Raw genomic sequence first — 18,334 nt, 5'->3', positions numbered from 1 at the left:
CGGCACAGTTCCTGTATGCCACGCTCTCTTTTCTGAAATCCTGCCAACAGGAACAACTATTAGCTAAGCTAAGAGCCACATTGCATACTCAAATTATGTCCAAATATTCTGACACATACTTTCTGCATGCATGCATTATCTATTTTATTTTTGCTCACATACTTTGTGTATTTACTTATTTACTTTCCCTCCAACTCAAACCTAAGTTTCAGAAACTACTCTAGAAACCAGCCTCACTGAAAACTACGCCACTGTGTCGCATAGTAAGGATACCTCAGTTACTCACCGTTGCACTCCAAAGGACTGCAAAGTAGTAAGACCAGACTGTATGTCTGAAATAGACATCTGATTTCTAAAATTACTGTTAATGATTATCTTTGTCAGGATTTCTATTGCTGAAATGAAACACTATGACCAAAAGCTGGGGAGGAAAGGGTTTATTTGGCTTACACTTCTACACCATAGATTATCACTGAAGGAAGCCAGGACAAGAACGCAAACAGGGCTGGAACCTGGAAGTAGGAGCTAATGCAGAGGTCATGGAGGGGTGCTGCTTACTGCCTTGCTCCCCTATGGCTTGTTTGGCCTGCTTTCTTATAGAACCCAGGATCAGCAGCCCAGGAGTGGCCCCACCCAAAATGGGCTGGGCCCTCCCCCATTAATCACTAATTTTTCAAAATGCTATACAGCCAGATCTTTTTTTTTTTTTTTAAATTTTATTTTTTTTTTATCAGTTACATTTTATTAACTCTGTATCCCAGCCGTGTCCCGATCCCTCATTCCCTCCCAGTCCCTCCCTCCCTCCCTCCCTCATCTCCACCGTGTCCCTTTCCAAGTCCACTGATGGGGGGGACCTCCTCCCCATTCATCTGATCCTGTTTTATCAGGTATCTTCAGGACTGGCTGCAAAGCCCTCCTCTGTGGCCTAACAGGACTGCTCCTCCCTTCGGGGGTGGGGAGACCAAAGAGCCAGTCATCGAGTTCCTGTTAGAAATAGTCCCTGTTCCCCTCACTTTGGGAAACCAATTGGTTACTGAGCTACCACAGGCTACATCTGAGTGGAGGTTCTAGGTTATATCCATACATGGTCCTTGGTTGAATGTCAGTCTCAGAAAAGACCCTGTGCCCAGATATATTTGGTCCTTGTGGAGCTCCTATCCTTTCCCCATCAGACTAACTCCCCTTCTTTCTTATGATTCCCTGTACTCTGCCAAAGGTTTGGTCATGAGTCTTTGCTTTGAAAACACTGCTAGTTAGAGTCTTTCAGATGCACTCAGTAGACTCCTGTCATACGTTCAATGCACATCCCATCTGTCTTTCTAAATGAGGATTGATCATCTTACCCCATGTCCGCTCAATTGATTATCTTTTTTAGGATCTTATAGAGGCATTTTCTTAATTAAGGTTCCCTCCTCTTTGATGAATCTAGCTTGTATCAAGTTGACATAAAACTAGCCAGAACAACTGGCAAACTGGGGAGTTCAGAACACTCATTATTTAATTATATATATATTTTTATTTTATACATGTATGTGTTTTGCCTGCTTGCATGTAAGTATACTATGTACGTGCCCGGTGTCCCAACAGTCAGAGGGTGTCAGAGCCCCTGGAACTGAAGTTACAGGTAGTTGTTCCCATATGGATGTGGGAATCAAACCTGGGTCATCTGGAAGAGCAGTAAGTGTTCTTAACCTTTTAGCCTTCTCTCCATGCCAGAGTTGTTTTTTTTTAAGCTACAAACCATAGTCTTATTTTATAATTAATGATACAAAATAACAAAAAGCCATTGAGTCACTCTCTGTACATTCTGGGTGTCCAGGTAGCAGGGGTTTTCTATGACAGGTGTACACATTAAAAGTACTATTAAAGTGCTGTTAAGTCAAGTGATAAACCTCCACTATTCTCAAGTAACTAAGTCTTTTGTTTTATATAGCTCTTATGAATTGTGTTAACAAATTAATACTATATCCAACAGAAAATTTAAAATGCCTACAAGAATTCTGCTTCCCAATAGAATAACTGCTTACAAAGGAAAGTCAGGTCTTACTGTCTGCCAACTTCACCATTTCAGTTGGTACTGAGAACTGAACCCAAGACCTTGCCATACGTGCATTCTTGCCACTGAGATACACCTCCTGCTCCTAGCTTCACTTTTACTCTATACAAATTTCGTTGTAACAAAAGTTTACGTCAAAGTTTTCTTAATGCTAAAGCAGACACTTTGTAAAGATGGCTCCATGGCCCAGGTCATTCTAAGAATGCCAAGCAAGCTATCTAATCAACAAGCTATGTTTCCAACTTTCACTTGTAAACTAAATCACCATTTAACACAAGTTATATACAGTTTTTGAAGGGAGCTCAGTGGTTGTTTATTTTCTAAATAAATAGATTTCAGCCATAATAATGTCAATATGTATATATGCAATAATTTAATTTAAAAGAGTAAATAGTCAGAATCCAAGTTCATCTAGATTACATTCTTGGCTGGCTGGACTGAGCTCCTATCCTGGACCTACTCTTCACAGTATGTCTTAGACATGTCCTATACGGTCATTATGGTCATAGGCAAGTACACTGTATGTCCTTAATCTATATAGTTCTGACTCTTAGTATCTAACCCTGTACCAAAAAAATATTGCAACCATAACCCATTTGGCATTTAAGTTAAATTAAAATTGTAGTTTCTCAGTTGCATGGCCATATTTCAAAGCTTCAAAAGTCACATTAAGTCTCGAGGTCTCCACAAAGGACAGCACAGAGATAGTGATAAAAATAAACATGATGCTATGTTTGAGAATAAAATGCTGGAACAGGGGATTGTACTAGGTGATCAGAAAGGCTTCCAGGAGGAGTTGACATTTAAGCTAACACTCAAAGATGTGACTAACATTCAAAAATCTGCAAAGAACATAAAAGGCACAGTCAACAGCAAGAGCAAAGGTCTCAGGCACAAATGAGTGTGGCTAAGCCTGGACTCCAGCACTCAAGAGGCTGTGGCAAGAGAACAGGTTTGAGGATAGCCTGGGATCCTAGTAAGTCCCAGGTTAGCCTGGGCTACAGTGTGGCCAGGTCTCAAAACCAAGGGGCAGGGAGGCAGCAGGAAGTAGACCTCAAAGGTCTTAGAACCCATATAGGGATTTTAGATTTTAAAAACAGTTTTGTGTGTGTTTGTGTGTGTGTGTGTCTACACACATGCACGCGTGCACTCACTGACACATGTCTGTGCCACTCCATATGTGTAGGGGTCAGAGTACAGCTTACAGAGTCAGTACTCTCCTTTCATCATGTGGGTTCTTGGGATCAAACCTAGGTATTCAGACTGAGAAGTAAGCACCTTTACCTGCTGAGCCTTCTCACTGGCCCAGAATTATCAGTTTTAAGTTAAGGTACAATTTTTAAAAACCACTGTAGATTAAAAGGAGGAGGATGTGAGAATATATTCTGAAGCTTACTAAGACTATTGTTGAAAACTAATCAGAAGAAGCCAAGTGTTGAAGCAAGAAGGAACTCAGTTAGCAGATGGGTGCCATGGCCCAGGCTGAGAGATGGTGGCCTGGACTGGGACAGTGGCAATGGGACAGAGATGTGCTTCTCTTATCTGCATTCCCCGTTTTTCGCCCCAAATCTCAGTTGTCCCTCACACCTAAGCTCCTGAAACAACCTTCACTATTCATTCTCCAAGTCCTCCAAAGCCCTACAGACATACTTGTGGCCACTATGCCACTGAAACAGTGCTAAAATCCCAGTCACCTTCATCTTCTCCAAACCACTAAGCACTTTCTTAGTCTATCTGACCTCTGCCACATTTTTAAAACTGCTGACCACCCTGTACCTGCATCAAATCCTCTCCTTCAGCTCCTGAAACATTTCCACCCCTCATGTTCCTATCTCTGCTGGTCCTTTTCATCTTCCCAGGAACCTTTAGAAGATTTCCAAGCTTCAGTCTCTCTCTAGGGTTACAGCTTCTGTAGCCAGTTCACAACACAATATATACAATCGTATAGACTGAACCCACACTCTGCTGGTAATTCCCAAATTAATACTCCTGCCTCTGGATGCCATACCAAGTGCTGGACTCCTATCTACTATGCAACTTTCTGCATTTCAAACATGGCCTTCATTCTCTCTCAACACACATGCCTGCCAAGCCAAAGACATCCTAAACTGCTTCTCACTCATCACCTACAACTTCTATCACCAGATCCTATCCTTGATATCTACTTCCCCTCAAGTCCTGCTAAGGCTATGTTTAAGTTCACATAACTTTTTGTTTGGATTACTGATTAGCCTCTCAACAAATTTCCTGGCTTCCCAACTCTCCTCACTATTGCTACAGTACATTATAGGCCTGCACCAAATTCTGCATATCAGATCAAATGCAAACCTGACAATTCCATTCCTCTGCTTAAAGCCTCTCAGAAGCCACCAGAGAATCTCGCAGGGCTTCTTCACTTCATACGCCTTTGCTAGTGTTACAGCCTCATCTCTCTAGTGTCCCCTCACATCCTCTCTCCAGTCATTTCAGCTTTTTTTTTTTCCGCTCTTTAAACACCAGATCTCTTCAGAGCTGCTTCCTCTCCACATGCTTTCTCTTGCTCTTCTAGCTTCTACTTCACAGGGAGGCCTAAGTACCATTACTTTAGAAAAGTGCTTCATAGGGGCTGGAGGGGTTAAAGGCACTTGCTGCTCTTCCACAGAATCTGAGTTTGGTTCCTGGCACCCACTTCACGTTGCTCACAAGCGCCTGTAACCCCAGCTCCAGTGGACCTGACACCTTCACTCAAGTGCACACATGCAGGCAGATGTTAACAGAATCATAGGTCCTGCAGGACAGAAACTACCAACCGTAAGCAGCGTGTAGCACCAATGACTGCTACAGACTACTCATTCCTAATTTGATATTCTCCAACCTTATTTTTTTTCAGACAGACCAAAGCTGGCCTTGAATGTGAGGCTGAACCTTCCTAGCACTCTGTGATAGCTTCTAAATGCTGAAAAGGAGAGGATTTTTTTGTTACTGGGTCTTCTATTACCATACTGCTATAGCACAGAGTAACAAAGCTATGCTACAAAGCAAAACGTTTTCCATATTAAAGAAAGCAGCACAAGACACTCCTTTCAAAAGAAGAAACGAAGGAACACAGAATATGTTTTAAGGAAATTCGCAGCATTTAACAAGCCAGCCTCGGGATTAACACTGCTGAAGACCAGCTTGTTAACATTGTTTGATGGTAATAACAGGTGGAATGTTTCTCACCTCAATAAACGCCAATTAACTTTTCCTGGCCATGTTGCTGTACTTTTAGTTCCTACCCTGGATTTTCACTTCCAAAGAGGTTACTTTTCTTATTTGGGCGTTTACTCACCACCTTAAAAGCCCTTCACTTGCCAAGCAGCCATTTATTCCGTAAATCTGAATGACAGAAGAGATAGAAGAAGAGGGTGGGGATGCTAGACACTCTGGATGGGGTAGAGAAAAGGCCACAGTCCCAGGGATAGAGAAGGTGGGAGTAAGCAGAGGGTAGAGGACAGACATCAGGCAGGGACTGTGGCGGAGGATGGGATCCCGGAGCAGGTGGTGTGCGGAGGGAGAAGACGTGAAGCTGGAACTGGGAAGGGGGGTGGGGTGGGAAGCGGTGACTGACAGGCGACTGGACGCGAGACCAAGGCTGAGGGTGAAAGAGACTGGACTCTAAGGAGAGGCTATCGGCCGCGTCCCCGTCGCCGGGACACTTACTCGGGTCCCTCTTCAGGGCGCCGGGGTTCTCCTCCCGCAGCTGAGGAAACAGAAAGTCGCGCGCGGACTGCAGGTCCTGGAAGGAGCAGAACTGGACGATGGAGCAGGCCATGGCTGCAGGGACCCCGTTTCGCGAGGCTTGTGTTTCCTCGCCACGCCCGGCCCACTCTACCCCGCGGCTGACAGCGCGGAGCCTCGGAAGCTTCTGCCACCGGGGGGCGGGGACGCCAGGCCGGAAGCTGTCAGCACGCTCCGAGAGGCGGTCTTAGCGCTGCGCGTGCGCAGGCCGCCCGGGCTCCCAGGGAAAGCCGCAGCCCGAGTCATGTGACCCGCCGCCCTATAGCTAATAGTCAGACGTGGCGCGTGGCACCGCTCTTGGGTTCCCCTCCCTGCACAAGCCTGTCCGTCTTCTGGCCTTTCTCCAAAGGTGATCTAATTGGACTTTGCGGGGGCCATTGAGTCACCCAACCAATCTTGTGTTTCTACGGATACGACCTACATGGTTCACAGATAAGGCCGTTTAAGCTCACTGTGGACAGGTACGCGTGCAAACATGTCTTGAGAATTTCGGGTTTTTTTTTTTTTTTTTTTTTTTTTAATATGGAAGACTCGTATGCAGTATACGCTTTTAACCCCCGCCCTTTCAAAAAGGTCCTACCGCATCCATATCTGTAATCCTTCTTTCTACCTCAGACGTCAGAGGCAGGTGGATTTCTGGATGTTGAAGCCACTAACCTGGGCAGCAGTGTGAGACTGTCTCAACAAGGCTCCGGAAAGCTGCTCCGTAAGGGCTCGTATTAAATACTCCTATAAATTGCCACGGTACCGTGAAAGCCTAGTCTATTAATATGGCCAGCACCGTATTAGGTCGTGTGTTTTAACCATCCATTTGCTTTTTCATGTGTTTGTTCATTCAGCCGCCCAACAAATATATGTCAGTGTTTTCTGCGCCAGTCACACTCTAGGCGCAGAGCTTCGGAACTAAAAAGCTAGTGACTGATACAGGCCAAGTGAAGCAATTACTTACTCAGCTAACTAAAACTGAGAGAATGCTAGGCAGGAAAGACGTACAACCAGGGAGGCTGACCCGGATACTTTCCTTTGGGTTTTGGGTAAGGAAAGCACCATCCTTATAGACAGCTGGAGAACTGGGGATCCGTTTAACTCCGTATACACCTGCTCTCTAGCATGGGATCTGGCACAGAATTGAGTCCTTAGTACTTATTTGCAGAAATGTATACACATAAATAGACCAACCTGATTCTTTCACTTGGATTTCAAAGTGCACTTCCATACCTTGCCTAATTGGACTGTCACAAATGTCTTCTAAGAGTCCTGTTTGTTTCAGGTACGGGCTGACTATGTAGCCCAGAACAGCCTCAAACCGTCAATCCCCCCAGTGTCCAAGTACTGGGATTACACGTGTATACTACACCATGGCTGGTTTAGGAAGTATGCCATATCTCAACTTTTTGTTTGATTTTGTTTGTTTGTTTTTGTTTTTTGAGACAGGGCTTCTCTGTGTAACAGGATGCTGGCTGTTTTTTGAAGACCAGCTGTCCTTATAGAGATCCACCTGCCTCTGCCTCCTTAGTGCTGGGATCAAAGACGTGCACCTCCGTGCCCAGTTCTTATCCCAATTTTTTAAATGAAGAAATTGCTCTTGAAGCCCATTTTATTTTCTTAGGTATATAAAAGCAAAAAGGATATTATGTTAATGTTTGTACTAAAGCCTGTAGGCACTCAGTTCCCAAAGGAAACCGAGGTACATTCCACTTTTTATTAGGCAGACAGTATTACAGGAATAATCTCAAGATCAGTGGATAGGGCATGGAATATTGGTTTCTCTCAGGCCTGTTGTACACTTAGTCCCAATGATGATTCAAATTGTAACTGAGTACCTGGTTCTTACACTTAATTCCTGCTTCTAAACTGGAACAACTTTTACAAAATAAGACAAACTTTATATTATCAAATTGCAGATATTAGCTTTTCAACTATAAGATATATGTTGGATTAGATTTACTATAAGGTCATTTCAGGCATCAGGGACCTATAATTCCATACTCTACAAACTGTAGAAAAGGCAGTTGCCTGCCAGAGTAGTCCTTTTAAGGACCATCTTTTAAAAGGATGTTGGGCTAGAGGGGTGGCTCAGCCATTAGAAGTACTTGATGCTCTTACAGAGGACTCAGGTTGGATTGTTAGCACCTCCTTGGTGGCTCACAACCATCTATAGTTCCAGTTCTAGGGGACCCCACACCCTCTGCTGTGCTCTTTGGAGACCAGGCATGTATGTAGTATACATACATACATGTAGGTAAAACACTCATACACATAGAATAAAAATAATAAATCGTTCTTTTTGAAAGCCTGCAGTGCTTTCTCAGAACATCACTCAGTTGATATTCCAATAATAATCACATTGTAATATCGTTTTCCCTAAAATCTAGCAACTATGCCAAACTAAAGTAAAATTTAAATTTAGATCTGTAGCTTTACCGATGAATACAGCACATTTGACACTTCGTGGAAAAATACAATGCCACTGTTTGAAAAGCATTCAACTTCCTCTTAGGGTAAATGGCTTTGTATAAGTGGCTGGCTTTTGTTCTGTCCTGAGGCATTCGTACCTCTCTGTGGCACTCACTGAATTTCATTACTACATTGGCTCAGTCTCAGAAGTGAAGTTCTCTGACTTCCTTCCAAGTGGAGTTGAAAAGTTTCATTCATGACTGTTTTGAGGAACTTCAGATACCCCTCACAGGAATTACAACAGGCCCAGGAGCTGAGTTCTTCCCTGCTTGCAGTTCTGCCGCCATGGTTGCTGTGGAGTGTTGGAAGACTGTGTCAGGGAATGCCACTATCCACACAGTGCTGAGAAAGTGGGCTGTGGGAAATGGGCGGGTCTTAGATAACCCCACACAGGCAGGACTGAAAGAGAGAGGCAGGGGAAAAAAACCCAATCCTCTGACCCACATAAAAATAGGCTAGTGGCAGGGACCACTGTAACCATTCTCCAGTTTCCATCACCAGGAGTTACAGCACCAATGGCTGTAGTTAGAACAGGGATGGTTAACCAAGCTGGTTAACTGAAGGTCTTTACCAATCCTTAATAGCAGCCTGAGGACAAAGGGTTCAAGCTGCAGGATTTAAAGCAAATTGAGTCACAAAAGCAGTGGACTTAGTGTTAGGAGACCTGGGGTCTATCTTAGTTCTGTTGCTAGTTTTATGAACATAGGCAATACATGCCACCTTTCTGGACCCTCTTCTTTAAATTCTATGTGTGTGAGTGTTTTGCCTGCATGTATCTAAGTGCACCACATGCATACAATGCTCAGGGAGGCCAGAAGAGGGCGTCGGATCACCTGGAACAGACATTACACATGGTTGTTAGCCACCCTGTAGGTGCTGGAAACAGAAACCAGGTCCTTGACAAGAGTAGAAAGTGCTCTTAATCAGTGATCCATCTCTCCAGCCCCAGAGGCTCATTTTCTTCATCAATGATCTCAGGTCAATCCAAGAAAGTTGTAGGCTTTGAGAAAAGACCAGGAAGGGACTTGAAGCTGCTCTCACTACCGGAGAAAGAAGCATGGGTGGAAAGGAGAGGGCGTGAGGACAGTCAGCTGTGCCCCTGTGATAAAACACCATAACCAGAACCACGGCAACAGGCAGACAGAGCAGGAAGCTGAGAGATCACATCTTCAACCACACATGTGACATAGAGACTGAACTAGAAGTCCTTCGAAGCCCACCCTCAGTGACATGCTTCTTCCAGCTAGACTCCACCTCCTAAATGTCCCATAACCTCCCCTAAATAGCACCACCTCTGGGGAACAAGTGTTTAACCACCAGAGACTACTGGGGACATTTTAATTCAGACCACCAAAGGTAGCTCAGCAAGAAGCCTGATGGACAGGTCTGGACGTGGGGACTTAAGCATTTCGAGGTAAAGGAGTTACAGAAGCCCTACCCCCTGGCTTTGCTGAGGGACAGTTTTGAAAACCGGTAACAGAAACAAGGGTTTTCAACAACTACTTTTGATTCAGCTAGCATCTGTGGGTGGCTTATTACACTGTAGGTGCTACTGTGATCACAGAGAGGGAAGAAAACAAGCTCTACCGAGACACCCTCTGTGAAAACAGATGTACACAAATAACTCTAACAAGAAGCAACGTGTGATGGGTCCTTCTGTGGTGGCCAAGCTTGGTTGTCAACTTGTCATATTTAGGAAGAGGGAATGGCCCCTGAGAAATTGCCTCCGATAGCCTGGCCTGTGGGCATGTCTGTGGGGCCTTTTCTTGGTTGCTCATTGATATACAAGGGCCCAGTCCACTGTGGGTGGAACCGTCCCTAGGCAGGTGGGATTGGGCTTCATTAAGTTACTTAGCTGGCAAGCTGGAGGAAGCAAGCTAGGATGAATTGTTTCTCCATGGTTTCTGCTTCAGTTTTTGTTTCCACTCCAAGTTCTTGCCTTGGCTTCCCCTCAATGATGGATTATAATTTACACGATGAAATGAACCCTTTCTTCACCAAGTTGTTTTTGCCTTGTTGTTTATCACAGTAGCAGAAAACAAACTAGAATACTTAGGTACCTTGAATACACCTCAGTAAGAGAAACTGAGAAGAGCTCACTAGGCTTATTTCATAGAAAAGAAATAGTGGAGAAAATGTGTATGTGTGTGTGTGTGTGTGTGTATGTCAGGGGGTGATGGGTATCAGTTTGATAACTGCTATCCAGAACCTTAAAATATAAATAATATAATCTGTTTCTGATCTGCATGCAGGTGCAGTTTACTTCTGCCTGCAACAGTAGCTCCAGATGATCTGATGTCATCTTCTGGTCTCCTAAGGCACCATCATATTCACGCGTACACACACACAAACACACATACAGAAGTAAAAAAAAAAAAAAAAATACATGTTAAAAAAAAAAGAAAGAAAAAACAAGTGGTTGGAAAGATGGATCCGCAGATAAGAGCACTAGATGCTCTTGCAGAGGACCTGGGTTCACTCAGCACCCTCATGTGGCTCACAACCATGTATAATTCCAGTTCCAGAAGTTCTGATGCTCTCTTCTGGCCTCTGTGGCCACTGCACACATGAGCTGCACAGACATACATGTGGGTTTGTCCAACATCCATACATGTAAAATAAAAAAAATAAATAAATAAATTTTAAAAGACTTTAGCCTGGCTAACTAAGAGGTACTGCTATGGCACTGGTAGGGCCTATGGTTTTTACACCAGTGCATTTGGGACTTCTCAAGCAGTGAGAGTTGACATTTATGGAATGGATGACAGGCTACCTGCCCATTCATCATTGCTCTTATTTTTAACTTTTCTTTTTAGCAAGATAAACATTATGAGACCAAGGTAGCTATGTTCCTACATTTGAAAACAAAGCCATGGCCCAGCTTCTGTTGAGTGTGTGCAGCCATGTGCTAAGTTCTGGCCAATGAGACGAAGCATGGAGTAGCTAGGCTGAAGCAGGGGTCTCCAGGAAGCTCACTTGGAACAGACAGCTCAGGAAAATTGATCTTTCCTTCACCTTTCCTGTTTCTTACCTAAAATTCTACACAGCTACAACTTCTACACCCTTTCCTGTGTTTATTAGCATATATTAATTATATGTAATAATATGTTACATTAATGGATTTCTACCTATGTATATAATGTATTTTGATCATATGAATCCTATTACCCTCCCTTGTTTCCTTACCACCTCACATGATCACCCCCTCCTTTTCCCAAGTAATCCCTCTTCCACTGTGTGTGTGTCCTAGTGAGTTGCTTTCAGGAGTGTGGATGAGAGATTATTTAAACAAGGGAGCAACATGAACTAGGGTGAATTGTTCATGCAAGAAATTGAATCTCCTCTGAATGCTGGAGCTGTTGTCTCATGCATGGATGACCACATCTGGATTTCTTACAGGTGACTAATAGCTCTCCACATTTCAGCCTCTGCCATTTGGAATTTCCTGTTACTATGACAGACTCTAATCTTGATGTGATATGACCTAAATAAAGAGAAGAATTTTCCATAAATCTTAGCTAAACCAAAGCATTTCTATTACACAGATACTCTTTTTTATTTTTTTCCTCTCTAGCATAATTTAGAAAAGGTTAGATGAATTACTTGGATTTTTTCAACTGTTTAAGTAATTTTGGTCTCATCAGAACATAAAAATAAGTCCCAGACACCCAAGTCTTTCTTGTTTTCTTATCTTTGGTTGAACCAAAATAGATCTGTAAAAGATTCTGTGAATTTAAAAAATGGCCCCAGTCTTTGGTGGCTGAGGTTAAGTTCTAACTAACAATTTTCACAGTGAGAAGTAAAGGGCAGGAAAGAAGGAGAAAAGTCAGAAAAGAGTTGCACTTGAACGTGGGGCAAAAATAACCGTTGCATCATGGTTTGTGAGTGGAGGTGGTTGAGTGTATTTGTGTGCATTTTCATCATCCGTTCATCTGCTAAAGGACGTTTAGGTTGTTTGTGTTCCCTGGCTGTTGTGAATAGGGGAGCAATGAACATTGCTAAGCAAATACCTGTGGGTAGGATGTCCAGTCATTTCGGCACATGCAAGGAGTTGTATAGCTGGGTAATATTTAATTTTCAGGGTTTTCCTGAGGATTCTTGTACCGATTTCCATACAGGCTGCCCCAATTTTCATTCCTGCAGAACTGAATGAAGGGTGCTCTTTCTCTAAAGGCTCACCAGCATTTGCTCATGTGTTGTTTGTTACTTTTTTTTTTTTTTCATCTTAGCCGTTCTGACTGGGGCGAGATGACATCTCACAGTTATTTTACATTTCCCTAATTAACTACATCATCCCTGCTAGAGATGTTGAACACTTTTTGAGGTATTTCTTAGCTTTTTATTTCTTCTACTGAAAACTGTTTAGATATCTAACCCATTTTTTTAACTGCGTTATTTGCTTCCTAAACTCTTTTTTTTTTTTTTTTTTTGGTTCTTTGTATATTCTGGATATTAATTTTCTGTAAGACGTATATCTGGAAAACATTTTCTCCCCTTCTATGAGTTTCTTTTTCACTTGATTAGTTGTTCCCTTAGCTTTAGAGAACCTTTTTAGTTTTATGAGGCCCCAGTTATCAGTTGTTATTGTTGGCCTTAATTCCTTGTGAAGTGGAATCCTGCGAAGTCCTTCCTACGAGTATGTCCTGTAGGTTCTGCCCATCCATGTTTTCTTCTGGTAGTTTTAGAGTCTCAGGTTGAGGCCTTTGATCTACTTAGACCTAATCTTTGTACGGGGTGATAGATGTGGCTCTAATTTCATTCTGCTAAGTGTGGTCATCCATTTTCCCAGCACCATTTTTTTAAAAATTTTTTTGACACTTTGTCAAATATCAGATGGTTGTAATCATTGGTACTCCTGTTTGGGTCTTCTGTTTTATTCCATTGGTCTACATGTCTATGCCAGCACCATATTGTTTTTATTACTATAGCTCTCTAATAAATCTTGAAGTCAGAAACATTGATCTCTTCAGTATTATTCTTTTTGCTCAAGATTGCTTTGGGTACCTAGGGTGTTTTCTGGGCACCCAGCCTAACCTGCATATAGCAGAACACAGACATATACATATAATTAAAACAAATTAGAATAAGTCATTAAAAGCGATTTTATAAAAAGGCTGAGCACAGTAGTGCTTAATCCCTACATTCATCAGGCAGAGGCAAGTGGATCTCTATGAGTTCTGGGCTAGCCTGGTCTGCATAGCAAGTTCCAAGCTAGCCAGGGACTAGCTATGTGTTAAGAAAACACAGCCTGGTGGTGGTAGTGCAAGAAAACAAAGAGAAAAACAACAAACAAACAAACAAACAAACAAAAAATCCAAGGGCACCTAGCAGGGTAGGAAAAATTTGTCAGATTAAAAAAAAATGAGCTGGGTCTTGTCAGCTGATTTTAGCTGCTTATGAGACAGAATAGGACAGAGATTGCATCATCACCTAAAGCTAGGGAGACAACAGCAACTTGTGTGAGCAAGGAGAAGCAGCTATTTCTAGAATGTGAAGTGTGATGCTGTGGGGGTGGGGGAGGCCAGAATGGTGGCCTCATTTCCTCCAGAAATTTAGGACTAATTAAGATTGCTTAGTTTGTTTAAAGGTGAAAAATGCCTCCTTTTATAATTTTTCCCATTTTCTTCATTAAAGCCACGTTTCGCATCTTGATTGCAGTCTGACTGTATGAGGGGACCAGGGTTTGCAGGCCAGGGCAGGTGGTACTATAGTCCTCTGCCCTGGGTGTCCCTGATCTGCTCTTGGTCAAGTTTCATGTTGAATTTGTTCCTCCTTGATAAGACTTTCGAAGCTAAATTGATCCCAAAGCAGATGGGTGGTGCCCTTAATGTGTTCTTCTAAGCGTTCCCAGCTCAGCCTTCCAATTTCTCCTTACACTGACTGACATCCAGTGAGCAAGTGTTTTTGTCCTTCTTGGTTCAGTCTCTTTCTAACGATGGATTCAGTGACAACTGTCTTGCTGGTAGCCACTAAGGTGATGCCACTTTGCATTTAAAACCTTTGACTCCTGACTACTGAACCACATTCCCTGGCTCATTTTCCTTTCTTTGGGCACAAACCAAAAAGGCCCTGGAAGACTTAAACCGTTAGGTTTCCGATTAGCAAGACACAGGAACTTTTTGAAGTAATTTCCGACCATTTGTTAATTCTTTTTTTTTTCCCACTCAAAATATCATGAAATCTTTCAAAAAGACAGCTCAAATATTATTCCCTTTTGAAAAGTCTGATTTCCCTGGCAAAATGAGTCAACTTGAATCTTCATAGCTTTAAAATCTATGCGGCTTTCAAAATGTGACAATTTGTCTCTTGGTTTGTCTGCATTTCTGTCTCCCCCACTAGATGGTGATGTTCTCAAGGGCAGGGAGAATGATCTGTTTGCCTCTATTCATTTTATGTATTGAAAAAAAAAAAAAAAAGACAAAACAAAACCTACCAGGCATTGGACCTTCCCTAAGTACATGACTCATTCCCGGAAAATACACACCGCATTTGAGGGCAGGGAAGTCAGACAGACAGAGACTACTCTCAACCTTAGTTGTTTTATCAGGCCTGGGGCCATAGCTCTGTTGGCAGAGTGCTTTCCTAGAATGTATGAAACCCTGAGCTCTACCCCTGTAACCACTTAAATCCAATATGCCTGTCATATCAGTACTTTGGACCTGGAGTCAACAAGATCAGAAGTTCAAGGCCATCCTGGACTACATATTTGAAATCAATGTAGATATATAGATTGAAATCAATCTATATATCAATATAGATATATAGATACATATCCTAAAAGCAACCAACACTTGACAAATTTTAGCTCAGAGTTAATTGAAAACAATTCTAAGTGCTGGTGAAATGGCCCTGTGAGTAAAGACACTTTCCACCAAGCCTTGTGACCTGAGTTCAGTCTCCAGGACACACAGGTCTTTGGGAGGTGATTGGGTCCTGAGGGCTCTGACATCATAAACAGACTAATCCATCGATTAACAACTTAATGGTCTGTTGGGAGTGGCGGAAACACTAGGGGGTGTGGCCTAGTTGAAGGAAGTAGGTCTTTGAAGCATGGCTTCAAATATGTTTTGTCTTCAGCCCTTTCCAGGCCATGGGATGTGTGCACCACTCTTGGCTTTATGCGTTTTCTTCTTTTTCTTTCCTTATTTTCTTCCTTCCTTCCCTCCTTCCTTTATTTCCTTTTCCTTTCCTGGATTTTTGAGACGGAGTTCCTCTGTGTTTAGACCTGGCTGTCCTGAACTCTGCCTGCACCACCACTGCCCGGCTGTGTTTTCTTAACACACAGCTTTCATCAGTGTCTTTAATAACTTTTAACTGCACCTGACATTTATTTTGATGTAGACTGATCCTGTTCTGAGTGGTATTTAGTTCCTGGTCCCCTCACTGAGTTTTTTTCTTAGCACAAAATAGCCACGAATGACACATCTACCTGCTTTTTGAAAGGGAAAATGGTAACTGTTGCACTCCAAGAATCAGTGCTTAGGGATTCTATGTGTAACAACCGTTAACACATTAATTCTGTGTGAACTTAGGGATTCTATATATCACAACCGTTAACGTTTAAAGTTACTTTCATTTATGATAACACAGATGAATATGGATTTTACATGCAGAGAAGCACCATTCACTTTATGAAATCTTATGTTTTATGCTAGTAACTGATTGAGCCACACCCCGCAGTCGCTGCCACCTCTACCATTCCGTTTTATCTGTTCTGTTTTATCTGTTCTGCTTCTTCTGTCCCACTTCATCTTTGCACACTAATTACAGACGTTATGTTTACCTGACATTATAGAATATGCAGGCTTAGCAGAACTTAGCCATTCTAGATAAGCCAAATTCTCTGAAATAAACTTTCCCCTTGGAGAACAATATTTTTTGCAGGTTATGATAGTTAGTTCCATAAACTGGCAAAATCTATTTTTTGATTTTTTTCAAAGAAATTAAATTTCAAAAGTGCTGAGATGTTAAGTAATGAATAAAATAAAGGAATTAATAATTCATTAATGTATTAATAAATATTTCAGTACTAAATGGAGCCCTGATAAATGCACATTAAAATCTTAGTAAGTGAAATTCTTTGAATGTTTTCTATATTTCAATTTAATGTATTTAGTATTGACCATGGATCTATAGATAAGAGGTTTAACAAAAGTCACTAATAAATATGAAAAGGGAACTTTGAAAAGTTTTAATGAATAAACATATAGTGTAAGACATCTAAAGGCAAAGATAGCTATCAATCACACCCTAAATAGGAATGCATTTTACTAGTTATGATTCTTCTTTTTTGAGATTTGCTAACGAACATTCAGATGCTCATTAAGAGAATCAGTGCTATTTCAGTGAAGTTGTAGTGTCTCCTTATATGTCTCTGAAATGTCTTCAAATGAATGCTTTTAACTCATTTAATTTTATTATGATTTTTGGGACCTTTGTGTCCATTTTATTTATTTGTTGTTTATTTATTGGTGTTTGGGATTTTTATTCATGGTGTGTATGTGTGTGCAAATGTGTTGTAGCTTATGTGGAGGTGAGAGGATGCCCTGTGGGATTCGCTTCTCTCCTACCACCACATGGGTCCAGAGATGGCGTGGTCCCAAGTGCCTTACCTTTTGGCTATTTTGCTTTGTTTGACAAAGGATCTCACTATGCAGCCCAGACTGGCCTTGAACCCACGATTCTCCTGCTCAAGCCTCCTAGTGCTAGAATACCAGGTGTTTACCAGCACCTGGCAGCGGTGCATTTTGCCTTTATGTTGCAAAATAAGCTTTTTAGTACAGAGGCCTGAAGCCACGCCTTGCTCAATTGCTATACTGTGACATCACAGAAATGCTCACAGGCACCCAGCACCTGTAAGCATCTGCCCCTTATATGCACCTGTAACCACCTGCCCCTTATGTTCACCTGTATCTGCCTGCCCCTTACGTGCACCTCAGAAGATGACCACACAAAACACCATGTCATGTAGCATTTTGACATTTTATGCCAATAATGCTGTCCTTTCCTTACACTGTAGATGTCAATGTCAGTCCAGTTGTGAGGACCAGAAACATCTCTAAACATTTCTAAATGTTCCTCCAAAGCACAGGGTCACCTCCTAAGGGCCATCAGCTCTATAGTAATGTTGTCTTGAACTTGAAAGACATAGAGAAACTCCCAAGAATCAATAACACATTCATTAATTTACTTACATTTCATTATTGTCTTAACTTATTCATTTATTTCAATTTTGTTAGAGCATCAGCCACAGCTCATCCGTTCATTCAGCACACCTTCAAATGCTTTTGGGGCCAGGTGTGGTGGTGCATGTCTTTAATCCCAGCACTTGGGAGGCACTTGGGAGGCAGCAGCTGGCAGACCTCTGTGAATTCAAAGCCAGCCTGATCTACAAAGTGAGTTCCAAGACAGCCAGGGCTACATGGAGATATGCTATGGCAAAACAAAAAAACCAAAACTCTTTGGCTTCTAGGATCTCATAGACTCACATAGACTCATCCACCTATACACATGTGTTCACATATACCTACACACACACATACATACATATATACATACATACATAAAATAATTTTTGTCCTACTTTCTTTTCTTTTCTTTTTTTCTTTTTTTTCAATGCAGTTTATTCAGGAACCTTGAACAATCCTCAGACCCTGGGGAAAGCCAGCCCACAGCTTAAATAGCCTCTGGGTAGCCAACCCAGGCGTGCCACGTGGGCAATGCAGATAGGTCCACATACATGGAAGCAAGCCAGATCCTCAGCCTTAGCCAAATATGGAGTTGTTTGTGACAGAGAGCACTCACCATCGGGAAGGTGGAAGGCGGAAACCAGCTCCATCTTTAAGGCACGGCATTACGCAGCTCTCTACAGTTCCCCCTTTTTGTTTTAGACGCATCAGGCAAGAGTAGAGGTCTGATCTCTGATATTAGAAATAATATTTTGCTTTATTTTGGTTTTGTCAAGTTAATAGATGCTACCTATCTGGAAAGAGGGACTACAACTGAGAAAATGCCTTCATCTAGATTGTCTGTAGGCAAGCACATGGTGCATTTTCTTTATTA

The 18,334-nt window shown here is 42.2% G+C and overlaps 1 protein-coding gene and 1 long non-coding RNA gene across 3 annotated transcripts in view; one reads left to right on the top strand and one right to left on the bottom strand.

Annotated features, from left to right (window-relative positions):
* Window positions 1-5,960, bottom strand: part of Rab3gap2 (RAB3 GTPase activating non-catalytic protein subunit 2) — an 82,349-nt gene extending 76,389 nt beyond the window's left edge. For both annotated transcript variants that reach the window (XM_021635780.2, XM_021635781.2), the window contains exon 1: window positions 5,738-5,960. In XM_021635780.2, coding sequence (XP_021491455.1) covers window positions 5,738-5,849 — 112 coding nt within the window. In that variant the 5' untranslated portion in view covers window positions 5,850-5,960. The remainder of the gene's footprint in view (window positions 1-5,737) is intronic.
* A 125-nt stretch (window positions 5,961-6,085) lies between these two features.
* Window positions 6,086-18,334, top strand: part of LOC132646510 (uncharacterized) — a 33,792-nt gene continuing 21,543 nt past the window's right edge. The window contains exon 1 of the long non-coding RNA XR_009584808.1: window positions 6,086-6,276. This is a non-coding gene — a long non-coding RNA (uncharacterized LOC132646510). The remainder of the gene's footprint in view (window positions 6,277-18,334) is intronic.

The sequence above is a fragment of the Meriones unguiculatus genome, chromosome 11 (assembly GCF_030254825.1).
Source record: "Meriones unguiculatus strain TT.TT164.6M chromosome 11, Bangor_MerUng_6.1, whole genome shotgun sequence".
In the NCBI taxonomy this organism is placed as follows: domain Eukaryota; kingdom Metazoa; phylum Chordata; class Mammalia; order Rodentia; family Muridae; genus Meriones; species Meriones unguiculatus.
The sequence above is the reverse complement of the archived record's forward strand: the minus strand, read 5'-3'. Positions and strand labels throughout refer to the sequence as shown.